Source organism: Vicugna pacos, chromosome 35 (genome assembly GCF_048564905.1).
Source record: "Vicugna pacos chromosome 35, VicPac4, whole genome shotgun sequence".
Taxonomy (NCBI): domain Eukaryota; kingdom Metazoa; phylum Chordata; class Mammalia; order Artiodactyla; family Camelidae; genus Vicugna; species Vicugna pacos.
Genome location: NC_133021.1, coordinates 16,774,359 through 16,793,017, shown reverse-complemented (window position 1 = coordinate 16,793,017; position 18,659 = coordinate 16,774,359). Strand labels below are relative to the sequence as shown.

At 38.0% G+C, this 18,659-nt stretch overlaps 1 protein-coding gene across 10 annotated transcripts in view; it reads right to left on the bottom strand.

The window, feature by feature from the left end:
- ARHGAP12 (Rho GTPase activating protein 12) overlaps window positions 1-18,659 on the bottom strand; it is a 110,179-nt gene that overhangs the window by 38,795 nt on the left and 52,725 nt on the right. For 6 of the 10 annotated variants that reach the window (XM_072955199.1, XM_072955201.1, XM_072955200.1 and 3 more), the window contains 4 exons: window positions 15,255-15,518; window positions 8,525-8,665; window positions 7,303-7,383; window positions 2,740-2,865 (listed from right to left, as the gene is read on the bottom strand). In XM_072955199.1, coding sequence (XP_072811300.1) covers window positions 2,740-2,865; window positions 7,303-7,383; window positions 8,525-8,665; window positions 15,255-15,518 — 612 coding nt within the window. The remainder of the gene's footprint in view (window positions 1-2,739; window positions 2,866-7,302; window positions 7,384-8,524; window positions 8,666-15,254; window positions 15,519-18,659) is intronic. The other 4 variants (XM_072955203.1, XM_072955206.1, XM_072955207.1 and 1 more) reach the window with 2 other exon arrangements.

The window sequence follows — 18,659 nt, the reverse complement described above, 5'->3', positions numbered from 1 at the left end:
GACTTTTATTTTAGTCAACAGCTATGTAAGAAATTAAACTATTAATATTTAATGTAACTTATACCTAACTTTTCAATTTCAGAAATAAGCAAGATTTTTTTAAACACAAAGAATTCTCAGATTTACACATTAATAATTCACCAGGAAAAAAAAAGAACTACTTTAATGTCTAAGCCTAAAAGAATATAATGGGGCAAACCAATACTGCGCATTTTAAAGCAATTCTGCTTTGTCAGTATTAAAACACGGTGCGTGATTCCCACCACAGATGTCTGTGAGACTATTCATGGAGGATAAGACTGAGAAAAACATTTATTTGGTTAGCAACAGCCAAGTTCCATTTCACTTTTCTCCATTCTCTTAGATACTTTGAATAATTTCAGGAAAAGAAAATGAGAAAAACCATATCCTAATAACTATTATTAATTTTCCTATAAAATCAAGCAATTTCGTTGAAACTTCATCTTCACATCTGTATCATCTACTTTCCCACACGTATGGAACTGACACGGCACTGCTGACAAGCCTGAGAACTATGTTAAATCACAATACAAAAACCAGTAGTCAATATCCATTTACTTAAAAAACAAGTCTTCAGGTTTGTACCTTGTACAATTTTAAATACAGAAACTAGGTAGCAGTGAAAGTTTACAGGGAAAATCCTTAAAGGCACTACCTTAAAATCAAACATCCAAGGCCAACACTATAAATGGAGAAAACATTAAAATCATGTCAAATATAACTTTATAAAAAGAAATTACACTTAATGTCCAAATCTCAGTTTAGCCTCATTTAAATATTTTTTCTGATAGCATCAGATGTTTCACTTTTTAATTTTTGCCTTCTAAGGAGTGTCTAATATTAAAACAGTCTGATAAAAAGAGGAAAGATTTGATGACCCATAAACTAGAAAATAAGTAGCTGAATAAAATGAATGGCAATTATGATTTATTTTTCATAGCATTATTGGACCTATAGAAATAAAACCCACAACAAATGGAGTAATAATGTAAATATAACAATTATGATTAGAAACAAATTTATATGTATATTTATAAATGTATATGCATATATAAATACATCTTAAATGTCTACAAGTAGCAGGAGTTAGTAAAAACCATACACAGGCAGAAACAGACGTACCCACACCCACACACAAAGCCCTACACACACCTACCTCCTCCAAGGTCATCTGGCAATTGAATTAGAACCTGCGTCATCATGGCAACGTTTGCTACAACACATAGTATCAGGTTTCTGTGATTACGTTTCAGGGTATATAAACGTGACCCCTTAATCTTAGTCAGCTGGTCTATTCTGGCAAAGACCCTCTTCTGTAACCTCCAGTCTTAAACACGTATATACTCAGTGACAATGGTAAACAGAGGAGTTTACTTGGTGAAGCAATCACCTGTGATTCACCATCTATGATTCCTTTTATAAAGGGTAGGGGGTAAAAGATATTCTTCCCCAAAGAAAGTAAATCTCTAGTCTCAAGAAAATCATGTTATCACAACTCTGAAACAATTAGATGAAAAAGGATATGTAACAGGAACGTCATACAAGTTATTCTAATAATAGACTGAAAATGAATCTCAAGAAAGATTATAAAGGAGTAAGAAATTCTGAGTCTACATCACCAAAATAGCCATCCTTTTGTTCTGGTACCAAGAGTTAGCGGAGCTGGTTCAGGAACGGCATTTGCATTAGAGCATTCATTCCGTACGGTATAGGAGCCTCTGTAGACACTGAACTGTAATCTGGCTCTCGGAGTTAAATGAATTTTTTCTTTAAAATCTCTAGGACTGTTACCTACACAGGTTAATCTCAAAGTTAATGCAGTCTCAGGGATTCTTCAACAGCAGACTCCAGAATTTCTTTCCTTTAATATGCCCTCTCTATTCCACCAGGTAACATCCTTACAAACAGAAATCAGAAGTACTTGTTTTGCTTATTGATCAAGATAATTTAGAAAGGAATTTATGACTGAAAGTATCCAAACACAGAGAAGTACGCCTCAGAAGAGTTCATCTTGTTTCACTAACATACCTAAGAATGCAGGAACCTATTAATTACACAAAAAGAGAAGCCTGATGGTAAAATAAAAAAAGAGACTCCAATGACCAGTATTTGAGTTTCAGGGTGTTACTGCCACCCTCCCATTTTAACATTAGTGTGTCTGTTGTTCAGCAAATTCGTCCTAATTTCCTAGTCTAACCACAAAATGAAGCCACAATGTAAAGATGTTAACTCACAAGAAAAGTTAAAAACTTTATGGCTTTTCCAGTCTCATGTTTGCAACAAAATTCCTCCCGTTTGAAGCAGAAAACATTGCATCTCAGGTAAAAGCAGCACTTTGTGCAGAGAGCACTTAGGGCCTCAGAGGGAGCAGGAATCCACCCTGCCCTGCAAGGGGAGAAGGTAATGACACGTCTACTGTTGAACCTCCCAGAGACTGGAGACCAACAGTAACAGGCGTGTGACTTTAAAATAAGACTATCAAAATGCCCCGTGACCTACTAGGCCCAAATGTGTAACGTTAGACATCATCACGCCACACGTCAGTCAGCCCATTGTGCAAAAATCAAAAAACTTCAAAACCAAACCCCACTCAGGAGTAAAGTGACACGACATACAACACTGGTCACCTAGGTATCAGATTCGACTAAGGAGAAAATGAAATGATACAAAATAAAGAACATGCCAGAACACTGCACAGATGCCCTCGGGAAGTCCTACCTTGTCGTTGGTGTCCAACACAATGGTGCTGTGTCTCCACTTTGTTAACACTATCGGTTCTTGCAGCCGCCTGTCCAGACTCCGACTTTTAATTATTTCTCTTTGCTGCTGAGATGAAGCATTATACTAAAGAAAACAAAAGTATACCTTGTAAATAATAGGAACAAAAGAGGAATCCAAACATGCTGGCTCCAAATGACACGTGGCGTTAGGCGAAGCTCACCACATGACACCAACCTAAGTGTTCTCATCTCTGACCAGTACTGTAGCTCAATCAAGATCACAGATTTATATGGTGGACAGGCCACATTAATGTCATCGTTTGGCAAAACACTTAATCTCCCAAAGTCTAAGTTTCATCAACTGTAAAACAGATACAACAGAAATTTTACCTCATTCACAGTTACAGGATTGAACGGTGAAAGGAGTGCCAAATGTTACCCTGATAGGTTCTCAATGACATTAATTATTACAATTTATAAAATGAGGTCACCGAACAAATTAATTTTCGAAGGTTCCTTCTACTTTGAAAATCCACAGGAATTCAACTTTTGGTTTAGGTTTTTAAATGATGCTTTCATACACAACAGTATTCTCACATTTAAAGGAGTTTTTGTTTGTTTTTACTCTTTCACTTGCAGGCCAAACACACTATTATTTGTTTCTCACAACATAACCAGGTCAAAAGCGAGAGATGGTACTAGTGCCTAAGACCAACCCTGAATATATCATCTGTGTACAAAGGATGACTGCCAAGCGAAAATTACATATAAATAAGGTATCAAGTCCTGTGCTTGAAATGTCAAGTAGATCACCAAGCGTAAGCACTGATAACGGTGAGGTTTTTAAGAGTTATGCTGTTCTATACAGGCAATCTGAATAAATTATACATAATAACTTACAATAAAATGACAAAAGAAAATCCATCTACTTTTTAAGAGATCCATTCTTCTCCTAAAACCAAAGGATACCTAATATCTACTTCTCTAAAAAACCCCAGTAAATCTTAAATTTTAATGATTCATTGTAATTTCAGTAAAATTATACTATTATATACTATACTAATAAATTTCAATATTATATATTTTTTAATATTAAAAAATCTCCAACATCTTTCCCCACAATATGCCACTTCTGCCCTTAGCCAAATGAGTCCATACAGGTCTCCCAAACTGTATCCCAAAGCTGTTACTTCATCTTCCACATTAAAATCTGCCAAAGCTAAGCCATCACATACGGACGTGTGCTTTTCATTCACTGTCGCTCAACAAACAGCAACCTTAAAATCTGTTGGAGAAGTTCACAAAGGGATCATTTCTAGAACAAAGAAAGATGGAGCTTCAAGGCTTCCCCCAAAAATTCTGTGCCATAAATCTCTAAGTGAAGAGAGACCAGCGATTAAGCAGAGCTACATTTTCCCTTCAATACAACCATCGTTAGCAACAATCAGAACGTCTGGTCACTGTGTGTAAGCTCAGGTAGCTTATGAGATTTGTAATTACCACAGCTGTTTAGAAATCCTTTCCATGGGGCAGAAAAAACAATGTAAAATTAAACTGGGTAATAATCACAATTCTAAAGGTGCTGCGTTCATAACAATGTCCATAAATGCAAATAAAGCATAAATAAACTGCCCGATATAAAATCTAGTGTAGACAAAAGGAAAAAATAAAGTGTCACACAGAGAAAAGTAAGAGGACACACTTCACACACACAGTCTAGTTACACAAGATGGCTAAAACTTTTAACATTTTTAAAATCCTTTTTAAAAACACCTTTTCTCTTTTAAGAATTTTTAATTGCTTTTTCATTTCAATTATTTCAAACACACAATAAAACAGCAACTATAATGAAAACCCCCATCGAACTTGAGCACATCTAACATAAGACAGGCACCTTGTTTTCTTTTTAAGAAATGAAACGTCAGAGTCCTCTGAATACATCTTCCAGATTCCACCCCCCTCCCCAGTACCACCTAATTCAGTGTTCATCATTCTCACGCGTCTCACACTTTAGTATGTATGTATGCGTCCATAAATACTTACTACCTGTGGGGTTTTAAATTTTAAATAAATGGAATCATATCACATGCATCAATCTTCAACTTGCTTTTTCACTCAATATGTTTTTTATTAAAAAAAAAATAATAACGCCACTGTATTCATGTTGGTGAGTATCCAGCTCTAACTCACGTGCTTCACTTCTACGTAACACCACATTATATGCAGACACCACAACTTAGCCACTCAGTTGTACGTGAACATGTCCAAGGTGGTGGCACTAATCACACTCCTACGGCAGAACATTAACGCTCTGCACTTGATGCCACCGAATTTACATGCGTTTGTGTATATAAAACAAACGTATGTACATACACACAAATTTTTAAAAAACCTATCTGAAAAGTGAAATGCTAACTCACTGTTTTCATTTACATTTTCCTGACTATTTATAAATTTGAACACCTTTTCAAATACTTAATGTAATTCCTCTCCTCTGTATCGCTTAATATTTCTGCCTATTTTCAACTAGGTTCTCTCTCACCCCTACTGGTCCGTACAGAGGAACCAGGAAGCTCTGTCTGTATTTTGGCTCCTGAGCCTTTGTTCGCTATGCGAGTTGAATGTATCTCTTCCCAACCGCAGCGGGCATCCTCCCCTCTCGTCAAAGGTGTTCTGTTTAACTTCATGTACCCACATCTGTCGACCTTTCCTTTTATGCTTTTTTCCTTTTACAGCCTTGTTTAAGAAATCCTTCCCACTCTGCAGTCAAATACCCTTCTACAGCCTTTTAGGTTTTGCTCATTACACTTACAACTGTCACCTACCTGGAATTAACCATTAAGTGTGAAGTGAGGTCAAGTCCTACTTTTATTTCATTTTTCTCATGTGAGTAACCAAGTCTTAGCAGCATTTACCGCACAGTCCACGCTTCTCCCCGATCTGTGCGGCCACATCTGAGCCTCCACTCTGCCCTCCTGGTCTGCCTCTTCACACCTGGCCCTCGAGACCACAGCTCCATCACTGCAGCCGGAACCCCAGACCTCACAGGCCCTTCATCTTCAGGTAGAAGACCTTGCTCTCGTACTGGAAGTCGTTGCAGTTCTTGATGAGGAACTTGTCCAGGGGGGCCAGCAAGTCGTTGCACAGCGACTCCAGCTCCTTCTCGATCTTCTCCCGGTAAGCCTTAACCTTCTCCAGCTGCTTCTCGTTTCCATCGGCCATGGTCTTCTGCTCGATGCTGCTGATGACCCGCCAGGATGACCGCCAGGCCGCGACCACGTTCTTGTAGGCCACGGACAAGAGGTTGCGGTATTCGTTGGAGAGAGGCTCGTTGAGCTCGGTCGCCGCCTTCATGGCGGAGGCCATGTCGTCGTAGCGCTCTGCCTGCTCGGCCAGCCGCGCTCGCTGCAACAGCTGCTCGCGGTCCCCATGTCGCTGTAGCCCGGCCTCGCTTCGTGCCCCACTCGCTTGCTCGCCCGCCCCTCTGCTCCGGGTCGCCGCGGAGGCCGCCGCGCGCACGCACACTGGCTTGCCGGCCGGCCGGCCGAGGTTGCAGGCTGCAGGCAGCAAGCAGCAGGCAGCGCCGCTCGCCCTCTCGCTGGCTCGCCCAGCACGCTGTGGCTCGCCCCGCGGACGTCGCCGAGCCCAGAAATTATATTTTCAAATATTATTTCTCTACCCTTTCCTCCATTCTCTTCTTCTAGAATTCCCGCTATGTTAATATAAGAGACTTTCCACCCATCTTCCATTTCTCTTAACTATTATGCTTAATATTTGTTATCTTCCTGTCCCTCTGTCTATAGTTCACACTATCCACTGCACTTTATATTTCAATGGTTTTTTTCTATACCCAAGAATCTTTAATACTAATAATATTTTTCTTTAAATTGACTTACTTTGGGAAAAAGAAAAATTTCTTTTAGAACTAGTCTATCTGATAATTACCACTACAGATATGTCTGCTACTTACAGCTGTGATATAAAACATTAAAGTAATGTACCAATTAAAATTTAAATGTCTGCTCAGATATCATTTAAAATTATCTTAAGTGTATGACCTCTTTGAAACCTGCTGCCTTAGATAAACTTGGCCCTGGTACACTTATCAGAAGAGAGATATCCCATGAGACCCTAGAGGATCTTAACGCTCCATGCTGCTAATGACTGACTCAATTACAACACATCAACATACAATGAATCTGAATATTGAGTTGCTTTTCTTTCTTTAAAAAAATAAATATAAGACTAACTTCATGTAGAGAACTCAACTCGTTCCAGATGACTACAGGCATTATTGGCACTGAAAGGGATCTTGTAAACGAGGAAAAATAAAAAAACAATTTCAAGTTAAACCAAAACAATTTTTGCATAGGGATTACTAGTATTATGCAGCAATAAGATAATGCACATCTTAGAAAAAGGATTCTCAATGAATTCTGAAGAAACTAGTCTTGCTGCTTTTTAAAGTTGAATAAAAACTTAAAAATAAATCTGCTGAAACCATTTTCAGATATTAGCTCATCGACGACTTAAATAGGAATTCAGTGTTCAGGTTTATTACCTTTGGCAATTCCCATTCTGACCGAGATCCATCTGCACTGTAGTAATATTGTCTACCTTGATCGTCAACATGCTTGAGCCACTATAAAAACAAAACAAGTGTTTTTTTTTAATTTAAGTAAACTTGAGTTTAAGCCTATACAACCAGAGATACTAGATGATATTCTTATGAATTCTGTTCTACTTGCTCAAGAACATTGTAAAAAAAAAATAACAAATTTATACTAACAGACTTGCATTTTAAGTTTGGTAAAAATAAGTAAACTATAAACATTAAAATGTGAATCTATCTTTTATCCAATGCCAATGTCAAGCTAGTGATTCAAGCACCACTTAACAACATAACAAAAAATACACAACATAAAGATACACAGATGTATCTGCACTGGACACGGGTTGAGAAATTAACAAAAATTTTTTTTCAATCTTTAAGGATAAAATTACTAAACAATTTAACCCAAGCCGTGCAAACCCTTAGGAACTCCCTCCTGTAGCCAACACATCTTACTCAATACAGTTTAAATGACACCAACAACAAAACTTCATACAATACAGGGAATATGAGGAGAAGATGATGAAGATACAAACATATGATCTTGACTGTGAAATGAATGAAAATCATTGTTTCCTTATGTTCTAGAGCCAAGTAAAGCAGGAATGAGGGGTAAAAACCTGTCTCCATTTATTCCCAAGGGTCTTAAATTCTTTATGCTAGCACAACCAACCAGTCACCTTCTCAGATGATAAACATGTAAAATTTCAGCATGCATTCCCAAACTAGGTCATTAATGATAAAAATACTAGATTCATGGTTTTTGTTTTACACAATTTGGTTATAAAAGAAAAGGGAGTACAGAAAGTGAGACAGGATATCATAATGCTGGCATGTTGAGAAAACCATTCCCCAAAAACTATTCCTCAAGAAAAATACAAAGAAATATGTTTGCTCAAGAAGTCTAAACAGAATGACACTCAACAGGTCTGCTCTTAAACAGGTCTGGCTTAAATAGGTCAACACCACAAAAATCACTGCAATTACAAGCAGTTTAAAACCATGAACCAGTAGTGACACTGAGTTTTCGTACTGTCACAGTTGACATGATTACAGAATTACAGTAAGATATTTTCATGAGTTCTTAAAATACTACTAAAACTTTAGGACACACGATTTTACGTGTGGATTCTACCGAAAAATAAAACCAGATGAGAAAAAAAGAATGTACCTTCTCCTTGGTAAAGTCACTGGTATATAAGGTATGCCCACGTTCATCCAACTCTTCTGACCAACCCCTTGGAGGAGAACCACACTGACTATCTGACTGGCTGTGACAACTGCTGTGGTAGTTCTCTTCTGATGAAAGAAGCTATAAATAGTCAGAAACATAAGGATTTTTCTTCTTTGAACACATATATATGCAGATATGCAGCAGTTGAAACTCTAAGCAATTGACGTTGGCTATAATGTACTAAGATCTTGAACATATTTAAATATTTTAATTTTCAAAACAAATTGTTTAGTCTTTTAAATGGTACATTGTAAGTGGTGAGGTTTAAATGGTACGTTGTAAGTGGTGAGGTGAAATTAATAATAGTTATTTTATCACATTAATGTAACCCTAGAAAAATTCACTATAATGAGACTGGAAACAATGTTTTCAGACTGAGAGAGGAAAGGCTACCTTACATTTAATGCTGCTTTTGAACTGAAACCAGGTTTAAAGTGGCAGGGGTGTGTATGTGTAAGCAAAGCGGGGAGGTGAGGGCACTTCATCAGACTGAGATTGTTGAAAGTTCTCAGCTATTTATCACAAGTTCCCAACCAAAAGCCTGGCAAAGAGTGCTCAAATATATCTTCAACTATTTTTTTTTAAAGTGTGTGTGATGGAGAGAGGGGAGGGAAGACACTAGGTTTGTAACACTATATTTTATGTTCTAATTTAATGGCAAGTTGTCCTAATCCACTCAACTGAATGCTTATTTAAAACTATTAGAAACTAAACTTTGAAACAAGAAAAAATATTGAGAAAATTCAAACACGATACAGAAAGATGAAGAAATTCCGTACAGTTTAGGTGTGCTTTACTTTAAACTCCAGGCATACAGGAAGATTGAGAACAGCTAACAATTTCTGTTTTCTTGAACTAGAGGCACCGTAATATGAGCAGCAGCAATCTGCTTACTGCACTTAAACTTTGTTCATTCAACAAATATGCACCAGGCTAACTCTCATGTGCAAATGACCCTTCCAGGGTCACTTTCAGGTAAAACAGCTTTTGCAATTAAATCCTACTCAACTGGACTGTATTTTCTACCATAAGTTTGTCTGAAACACTAAGATGTGTAGATTCTCAATGTTATAGGAGTAACTTAGACATAAACATCCTAACATTAGTAATATGTTCACAGAAACTGACCTAGATTACTTTACAGAAGCCTTGCATAAAGTGAGCTGTATGTTTTATAACTAATGCTTTTAAAAAATGGAAAATCTAACTCAAAAATCAAGATTCATTTTTATCTGAGACCACTTATAAAAATGTGTGCTCATATGGGAAGAGAAATGCAATAAAACCTTTTAGAAACAGAATAAAAGAAGGCAATCTATACAGTGGAATATTATTCAGTCATTAAGAATGAACTTTTGCTATTTGTGACAACAGGGATGGATCTTGAGGGCACTATGTTAAGTGAAATAACTCACAGAAGAAAGACAAATATGATCTCACTTATATGTGGGATCATAAAAAACAAAACACACAAAACCAAGCTCACAGATACAGAGAACAGACTGGTGGTTGCCAGGGAGGTAGGCAGTGGGTGAAAAGTCAAAGGGCACAAAATTCCAGTTATAAAATAAGTCACTCATGGGGATGTAAGGTGCAGCATGGTTACATAGTTAATAATACTGTATCACACATTTGAGAGATACCTGAAGAGCAGATCTTAAAAGTCTTCAGAAAAACTATTCTGTTAACTACATGTGGTGACAGATGTTACCTATACCTACTACGGTGATCATTTTGCAATATATACAAATATCAAACCATCATGTTGTACACCTAAAATTAATATAATGCTATATGTCAATTATATCTCAGTAAAATTTTTTTATAAAGAAGGCAATCTAATTAGTAAAAATTAAGAAAAAAAATCACTAAATCAGTTTTTTCATAAACATGACTTTTTAGTTGCCACAATGCTCACATAATTTCCAAATTTTTGTGCAGTCAGCTGTTCCCTTCTGCCATGAAAAGTAACCTCCATTATCTCAACATGTTTTATTACATTATAAAACCAGGAGTTGCTTTATGATTTTGAAAATTATTGCCAGAAAAGAGCTGTTTAATGAAAATTAAATAAAATGTAGCCTAGAAGAAACACAGGGGGCTCCACACATGTTCCATTTCTAGGAGAGTGACAGGCAGCCACCCAACTAGTCACCTGGATGAAAACAGTGTAAAACAGTACATAACTTTTTCTTATCTTTTTAATTACCAAGGAGCAAGAGAAATACTCAGGAACAAAAACTAACTGGAAGCAAGAATCCAGAAAAGTCGGTAGAATAAAAAGGCAGCTTTTTCCTCGAAGGTGTCTGCCAAACCCTGACCAAAACATCAGTTTTCAAGGCCACGTACAAGTGTTGAGGAACAGGACTCAGGACAACCTAAGGCAAGGAGCCTAAGAGGATGCCCCATAATAAAGAACAGGCACCCCAAAGAATTAAACCTGCAGATTATGGGGTGAACCAGAAACAAATCTTGTCCCTTTATTCCACACTAGGAAAAACATAGGGATCTTCCCAGATAATTGGGGGAAACTGGGGGAGTCCCCAGCCACAAGCGAGCCTTCACGCAATCCAAATTACTACTACCCGGGTGGCCTATGAACACGAAAGCTGCAAATTTAGTTTCAAGTGTTCACAGGATACTAGCTTCCCCAGGCACCTGACAGAAACAAAAGCAAACCCTCTGAAGGAACAAATTTTCAATCCCAGCATTAAAGACTTGCTATATGTATGAATTTCCAAAAACTGTAAGCTCACATCAAAACACACACGAGACACGAAACAAGACACCATGAGTGAGAGTCAGCAGAAAAACGTAGACTCTCAAAGACTATATATTGGAACTATCAAAAACAAAGAAGAAAATAAGACTTAAGAAAGCTATGACAAATATATGTGATGTATGATCCTTCACTGCAAAAAAAAAAAAACTATAAAGAATATAAGTTGCCAAGTGAGAAACATAGATATTAACTAGATATTAAATAATAATACCAATATTAAATTTTGGGGTGCGATAAATGCATTTTTCACCAAAAAAAATTTTTTTTTTGCTGGAAAATGTCCTATACTCAGAGAATAAATTATTATGTTATCTGGTCCAAATGATTCAGAAAAAAAATCACTGGAGAGCAGAGGAGGAAAGCAAACACAGTGATGCTCCGTGAGGACCCGGCTTAGACGCTCACTGTACTATTCTTTCCACTTTCCTGCAGGTTTCAAACTTTTCATAGTAGTAAGAGGGGGAAGCTCCCCCAACAAATTAAAAAAAAACACATTTTTTAAATTCAAAGGTAGGTTTAATATCAAATAAAGATGCAGATAAGGAGAAAAAGAGCAGACAGGAGCTTGACCTGGAAGTGACCGCAAAGGAAGCACAGAGACAGCAAAAAAACACCCAGGTGGAGAGGAAACCAAGAGACCACGATGAGCGGAGTAAGCAGAGTAAACGTTCACGTAACCAGAGCTCCAGAACGAGAGGGAACAGAAAATGGGGTAGGAGCTATACATACATGACAACTAACATTTATTTCCCAGAACTGATCAAAGACAGGACTCCTCAAATTCAAGATTCCAACAAAGCCCCGGCAGGAAATAAAAAAGACACCTTCACCTAATCACATCACAGTGAAATTACAGATATGAGATCTTAAAAGCTGCCCGTAGGAGAACGGCAAGTTGAATTCCCAACATGGACAACGGAAGCCTGAGGACATGAGAATAAAGCCTTCAACGGACAAGGGAAAAACAAAAACCAAACAATCTGCTTAGAACTGTGTACCAGGTAAGGGCAGTCTTCAAAAATCAGGACAAAAAAGAAAATTTCCAGAAAAACAACACTAAAATGTTATCACTAACAGACGCTCACCAAGGAAATAAAAACGTATGTACTTAAGACAGTAGAAGTTATCCAAGATAATCTAATTTGCATAAAGAAATGTGAGAAAACACAACGGGAAATGTGAGGATTAATTTTAAGTATCACATGGACAATGACAGGGGAGGGTAAAAATAAAAACAAAACATCAGACAACAGCAGCACAACAGCACGGACAGTTCCTGCGCGGTTCTGAAGGAGCAAGAAGACACCGATGAACCGCGGGCCACGCTGAGTGCACGCGCTCTGGTGTCTGGGGCGCGTTTGTCAACAGCAGCTAGATGTTCAACAGTATCTCTGGCCTCTACCCCCGAGATGCCAGCAGCCCTCCCTGAGACATAACAACCCGAAACATCCCCAAACACTGTCTAATGTCCCCCAGGAGGCAAAATTGTCCCCAGTTGAGAACCACCGTTCTAGGACAACCACTAAAATAAAGCTTCTGACTGAGGATGAAAGACAACACTTGTTCCCCGTCAAGCCCCACTAAAATAAAAGTACTGAAATAAGCTTGAAAAAAACCTGGCCCCCAAGAACAGGGGGAACACAAGAAGACACGTCAGCCACAAAACTCTGCAAGCTGAGAAGCAGATGAACAAAAATCTCAATTATCCACAAAGACAGCAGAATCTAAACCAGTAGGGGCAGGGGTGGTGCTGAGAAGGGAAGATGAAATCCAACAAATTCTTCAAAAGACTCCAGGACTAAGATGAGGACTGAAATCATCAGAGTCCCTTTCCTCAGGCCTGGCCACTAGCTGTGCACCCTCTGCTCCAGCAGAAGGATGGATTCACTCCCTGGTTGGGTGGGGGGGTCACACCAACATTCTGAGTTGGAAGACAATAGGCACAATCAGGACCCAGGTACCAAACCAAAGAGGGGAGGCTGAGGGGGGTACGGCTCAGTGGTAGAGCACGAGGCCCTGGGTTCAGCCCCCACAACACCTCCATTAAAAAAAAAAAAAGCTATTAAAAAAGAAAAAAAAAGAGGGGAGACCAAGGGACTGGATGCAAACTGGATGCAAACGCCAGCACCAAGACCCTGGCAGCTCTTACCTTCCAGGTTTTAAGATGTCTGCAGACACTGCTTAGTCTAAAAGGAAAGACCTAAAGTTCTAACACTGGAGACGCCAACAAGCAGCTGACCCAGATGAAGTGAAGTTTGATGCCTGGCAATTGTGAGGAAGAGTGATTTCCAACCAAGAATACTATACTCGGGCAAACTATCAATTAAATATGAAGGCAGAACATAGACATTTTCACACACACAGTCTCAATTTTACCTCCCGGACACAGTCTTTCTGAAATTACTGGAAGGTGTGCTCCAGCCACATTGGAAATACCTATTTCTGTCTAATATGTGCAGTAGCAGTGTGAGCTGAGGCTCTGATGTACAAATCACTCTCATCTATCCACTGAAACAGGAAGCTAAGAAATGTTAAAAAGTTCCTGTGTGTACTTTAAATTCCTTTAAATTATTCTATCATTTAGCCCTTTCCCTAATTCTTCCAAATTATAAGATTTGACTTTATTATTGACACACAGGACAACTTATTTTCAAATCTTCCTATTTTTTAAATTTTTTCCTGCGTGGGGGGAGGGTAACTAGGTTTATTTATTTGGTTTTTCAGTGGAGGTGCTGGTGATTGAACCCAGGACCTTGTGCGTGCTAAGGACCCGCTCAACCACTGAGCTATAAACCCTCTCCCCTTAAATCTTTCTAGATACACAATTCAAATCACTTCTGAACACTCCCTACTGCAGTAACACGTGAACGACTTCTCTCACTATTCTCCATCTCATTCTTGAAACTCAAAGCACAAGTCACCACCAGACCAGAGCTATAAATAACCAACTGAAAAATAGGACAAGAAGAAGGGTTATCAACTATAAAAAGCTTTTAGACTCTGCTAAACACAGGATGTGTTCCCTGACTCTCCAGCCTCTACCCACCTGGGGTTCTGTTTTTATCACACAAGCCAGTTGCCTTCTCTAAGAGCAGGGTGTCCCGGGCAGGTGCCGGGGCCTCAGTCATCCACACTCCAGGACTTAACTCCATTCTGCCAATCCTACCCTTAGCTTCTCCTGCGTATTTCAACAGTCCTGAGGAATCTCTCCAGACCTCAGAGATGAGTATTTCTCAAAACACTGTTGGCCAGTTCACTGCACCACCCTGAGAGGTGTGGGGAAGGTGAAACCAAGGCGGGGTGGGGATACAGTATGGACACTTATTAGAGAAAACAGTGATTTTAGAGTAAACTGTCAGACTTAGAGGACAGTCCATTTGTAGCAAAGGAATTATATTTACTTCCCCTGCATATAAATAAAAAGTGATCTTGTATCTCTGACTGACAAAAACTGAGAAGTATCTTGCTATTGTTAGCCCTACCAAAACACAGTGAAAATTATCAGTCAAATAATTTTGTTCTTATTTGTTTGACTAAATCATCTATTTTCTTTCCTTCTTTTTCTAAAAAATGTCTCTGCTTGGGCAATGGCAATGATTGAATTAGTACCTCCTAGCACGTGAGGGGAACCACTGGCACTAGGCAACATTAATCCAGTTAACTCTGGAACTAGTAAGCATGCTACAAGGTTAGCTACTGTCTACTAGTTAGAGATTAGGAAGAAGCAAGCATTAATATAACAGAATGTGGAAAGAACATTTAGTGCCTTAGAGATTTCAAGGGTTCTACCATTTCAGTGCCTAGAAACAAACCTACTGATGTCTTTCGTCTCTGAGTAACAAGAAGGAAGTCTGGTAACTCACGGTGATTTTCTACTGCTCATACCTCATGCTCTCCTGGACTCTGGGAATCTCCTTTGCTTGTGTTTGTATCTCGAGTCCAGCGAGGGGGCTTCCACGTTCTTTCCTGTGTCCCTCTGTTATAGTAGTAACAACGCCCCGAACTATCCTTGTGAGTTTCCCATTCTCCATTGATCTGAATGGCGGGGCTTCCGGGGAGCGGCGGGAGGGCGGACTGGGATATTTTCAGTTCCTGCAGGTTAGCGTACACGGGAGAGTCTGGCCGTCCTTGATTTGGGGGTGTTGTCGCCTGTGAAAAACGTGAAATAGCCGTGTTTAAGCTGGCTATTAATTTACAAATTAAAATTAAATGAAACACGAGATTTATAAACATAAATACTAATTCACTTAAAAATGTACGTATAGGGGTACAAATTCTTTCTAAGGAAATAACAATTGAACAGTTTTAATATTCACAGTTTGGAAAATACACAGAAGCTTCAACTAGAATTCAAAGTTTGCTTAACAACTGCCCCTCACCCTGAAAGAACACTCGCCGAGAAGTCAGGAGCTGGGGTCCTCGTTCAAGACCTGGCCTAACAAGAGGCTTGACACTGGAATAGACCACTTCATCTCTCTGAAACTGAACTTTTTAAATCTCTATAAATGAAGGAATTTGGATTAAACCACCTAGGTCTCCACTAGCTCTAAAAGTTTATGATTTTAGGCAAGTTTTAAAATATAAAGTCTTATACATGGGTAGGTCAGCATTTATTCAGAAAACTGTCGAAAGAAGGATTTTATATTCTAAGCTCTAACGTTAAATCAGGAGTCCAAGTGAAAGAAAAAGGAGATGTAGTGCTTCAGCTCAGAATTTATTACATCCTATTCCTTCTTAGTGATAATTTCTCAACAGCCATAAACAAACCTTTAATCTCTTCCTAATTTCTGTATCTGTGATTTTCCTAAGAGTGGAAAAACAAGAATTAGCAATGGCTCTATGATTTACATGCTTAACCTCAACCTTCAGTTTACTTTTTATTTTTAAACGTCTCACTAGATGTCAGTCAAGAGCAGAGCGCCCTTCCTACGCTTTGCCTAAGGACACTGTCCACTGTGTTAAGTTAGAATTCTAGATGCTGAAAGAATACCTTTTTATATTGTGTTTGTATTTGTGAAAACACCTCTCCTTTTACAACAGGGCTTCTCAACCTCAACACGACTAACATTTAGAGACAGATTATTCTCTGTGGTGGGAGCCACCCTGCTCACTGTGAACTGTTCAGTAGCATTTCTGGCCTCCACCCACTAGATGAGGGTGGTACCCCTCACCATGACAACTAAAGAGAAAGAGCCTCTGGGCATTGCCCAATGTCCCCTGGGGACAAAACTGTCCCTGGTCGACAACCACTGCTGCACCACCATGTTAACCGTAGAATTATTCAGATGTGTGATTACTTTTATAATGTACCCATAGTTTTATGAATGTTTAAAAACACTGAATTACAAAAAAGAGAAATGTGGATGGATACATTAAATCAGTTTATTAAAAATTAAAGTACTTTAAATTCTAAAATATGATTTGCCTACAAAATAATCATAATGAATCTAAATCACAGAATAAGTTTTAAAAAAGAAAACAGCAAAAATAACCCAAAACATGAATTTATTTGTAAACTAGTTCCCTTTGGTATTTATGCAAATACTGTACTCGGTCATACAGATTAGACCATTTTCCTATAAATGTTAGCTTTGAATTTAGACTACCACCAAACTTCATCTTTCTAAGAAGAAAATCTATCCATGAAGACAGATTTCCATGTATTTCTCTTCTAGACTAATTCCATATTCTGGGGAATCAGCCAAGATAACAATGCTCCTCTGACTAAAATGTACTCTGCTAATTAACAAACAATTCTACACAGTAAATCATCTCCCAGGACCTTATCTAGAGAGCATTTATTCAGCAAGTGTTGCATAAGTTCTCAGTCTGCTCCTGATACTTAACTCATCTTGGGGAAATAAAGATGCCAACAAACAGCCACTGTCTCAACGATTTTATGGACGCATGTCACCACAGCTTTAAGAAATAGCTCATTCCTGTTGCTTAAACAGTTCAAATTTAAACAGGTTTTCAATTTTAAAAAACTGAAATGCTTTAACACAGTTTATAAGACTAGCATAATTCCGAAACAAATGTACAGAAAAATTAAATGGAAGAAAATTACAAACCAATCTCACCTATAAATTTAAATGAAAATATACTAAATAAAACATTAGCAATCAAATCCAGGGCTCCATTAAATAAGTCAGGGAAAAGCAGAAATGCTGAGAGTCTACCTTCAGGAAATCCTTTACTGCAATACTTTACATTAACAGTTTAACATAATCACCTTCACAAACACCAACAAAGCACTTGATAAAATTCAACATGGATTCAGGATAAAAAATGAGGAATAGGTGATGCCTCCTTAATTTGACATTTTTAAATTATTATTTAAAATAAACATCATACCAAACAAGACACCGATAAGAAGCATTTTCATTAAAGTCAAGAGTAATTCCAGGATGCCATGGATCACTGCTTTTATTCAACATGGCACTGGAGAGCCTAAACAATGTACTAAGGTACGAAAAATGGGCATAAATACCCAGGAGGGAGAAAACTCTTGATATCTGTCACTGATATAACCAATATCTGAAAACCTCAGCCCGTGAAAACTACTAAGAAGTTCAAATAAGTTGGCCCATCTAAACAGTCTCCAATACATGAGTAATGACAAACTGGAAAATGTAGCAGAATTTTTAAAATCTCATTTACACTATGAAAAGAACTGTTAAGACACTTATAAATAAGTTTTAAAAGAAACCAAATGAAGAATACTTATATATAGAATAGACAGACAAGTTTATACTGTACAACTTAGGGAAATATATACAAGGTCTTGTAGTAGCTCACTGCGAAAAAGAATATGAAAATGGATATTTGTATATTCATGTATGACTGAAAAAATGTGTTATACACCAGAAATAGACACAACATTGTAAACTGACTATAACTCAATAAAAAATAAAAAAAATACCTATAAAAATTTCCTCAGATTCCTAAAATTATATGTGAATAGATAAACCTTTGTTCCTAAATGGAAAAGTATAATTTTGTAAACACGTTACTTCTCCAAAAACTAATCTATAAATTCTACAAATTCAATGCAATCTTTGGCATGCAGCTGAGTTAGCTCACTGCCTAGCATACAGTGGCACTTAAGGAAATTTGCTGAATGAATGAACAAACAGAAGACTGCAAACACAGAGAGCCAAGTAAAAGCAAAACTGAAGGACTGAGAACCGGTTACACGTGATAAAGGAAACTCAGAAACATCCACATTCCTAGTTTGGGGACAAGAATGGACAACTGTGTCACCACAGAAGAAACTGAGATAAATAGAAA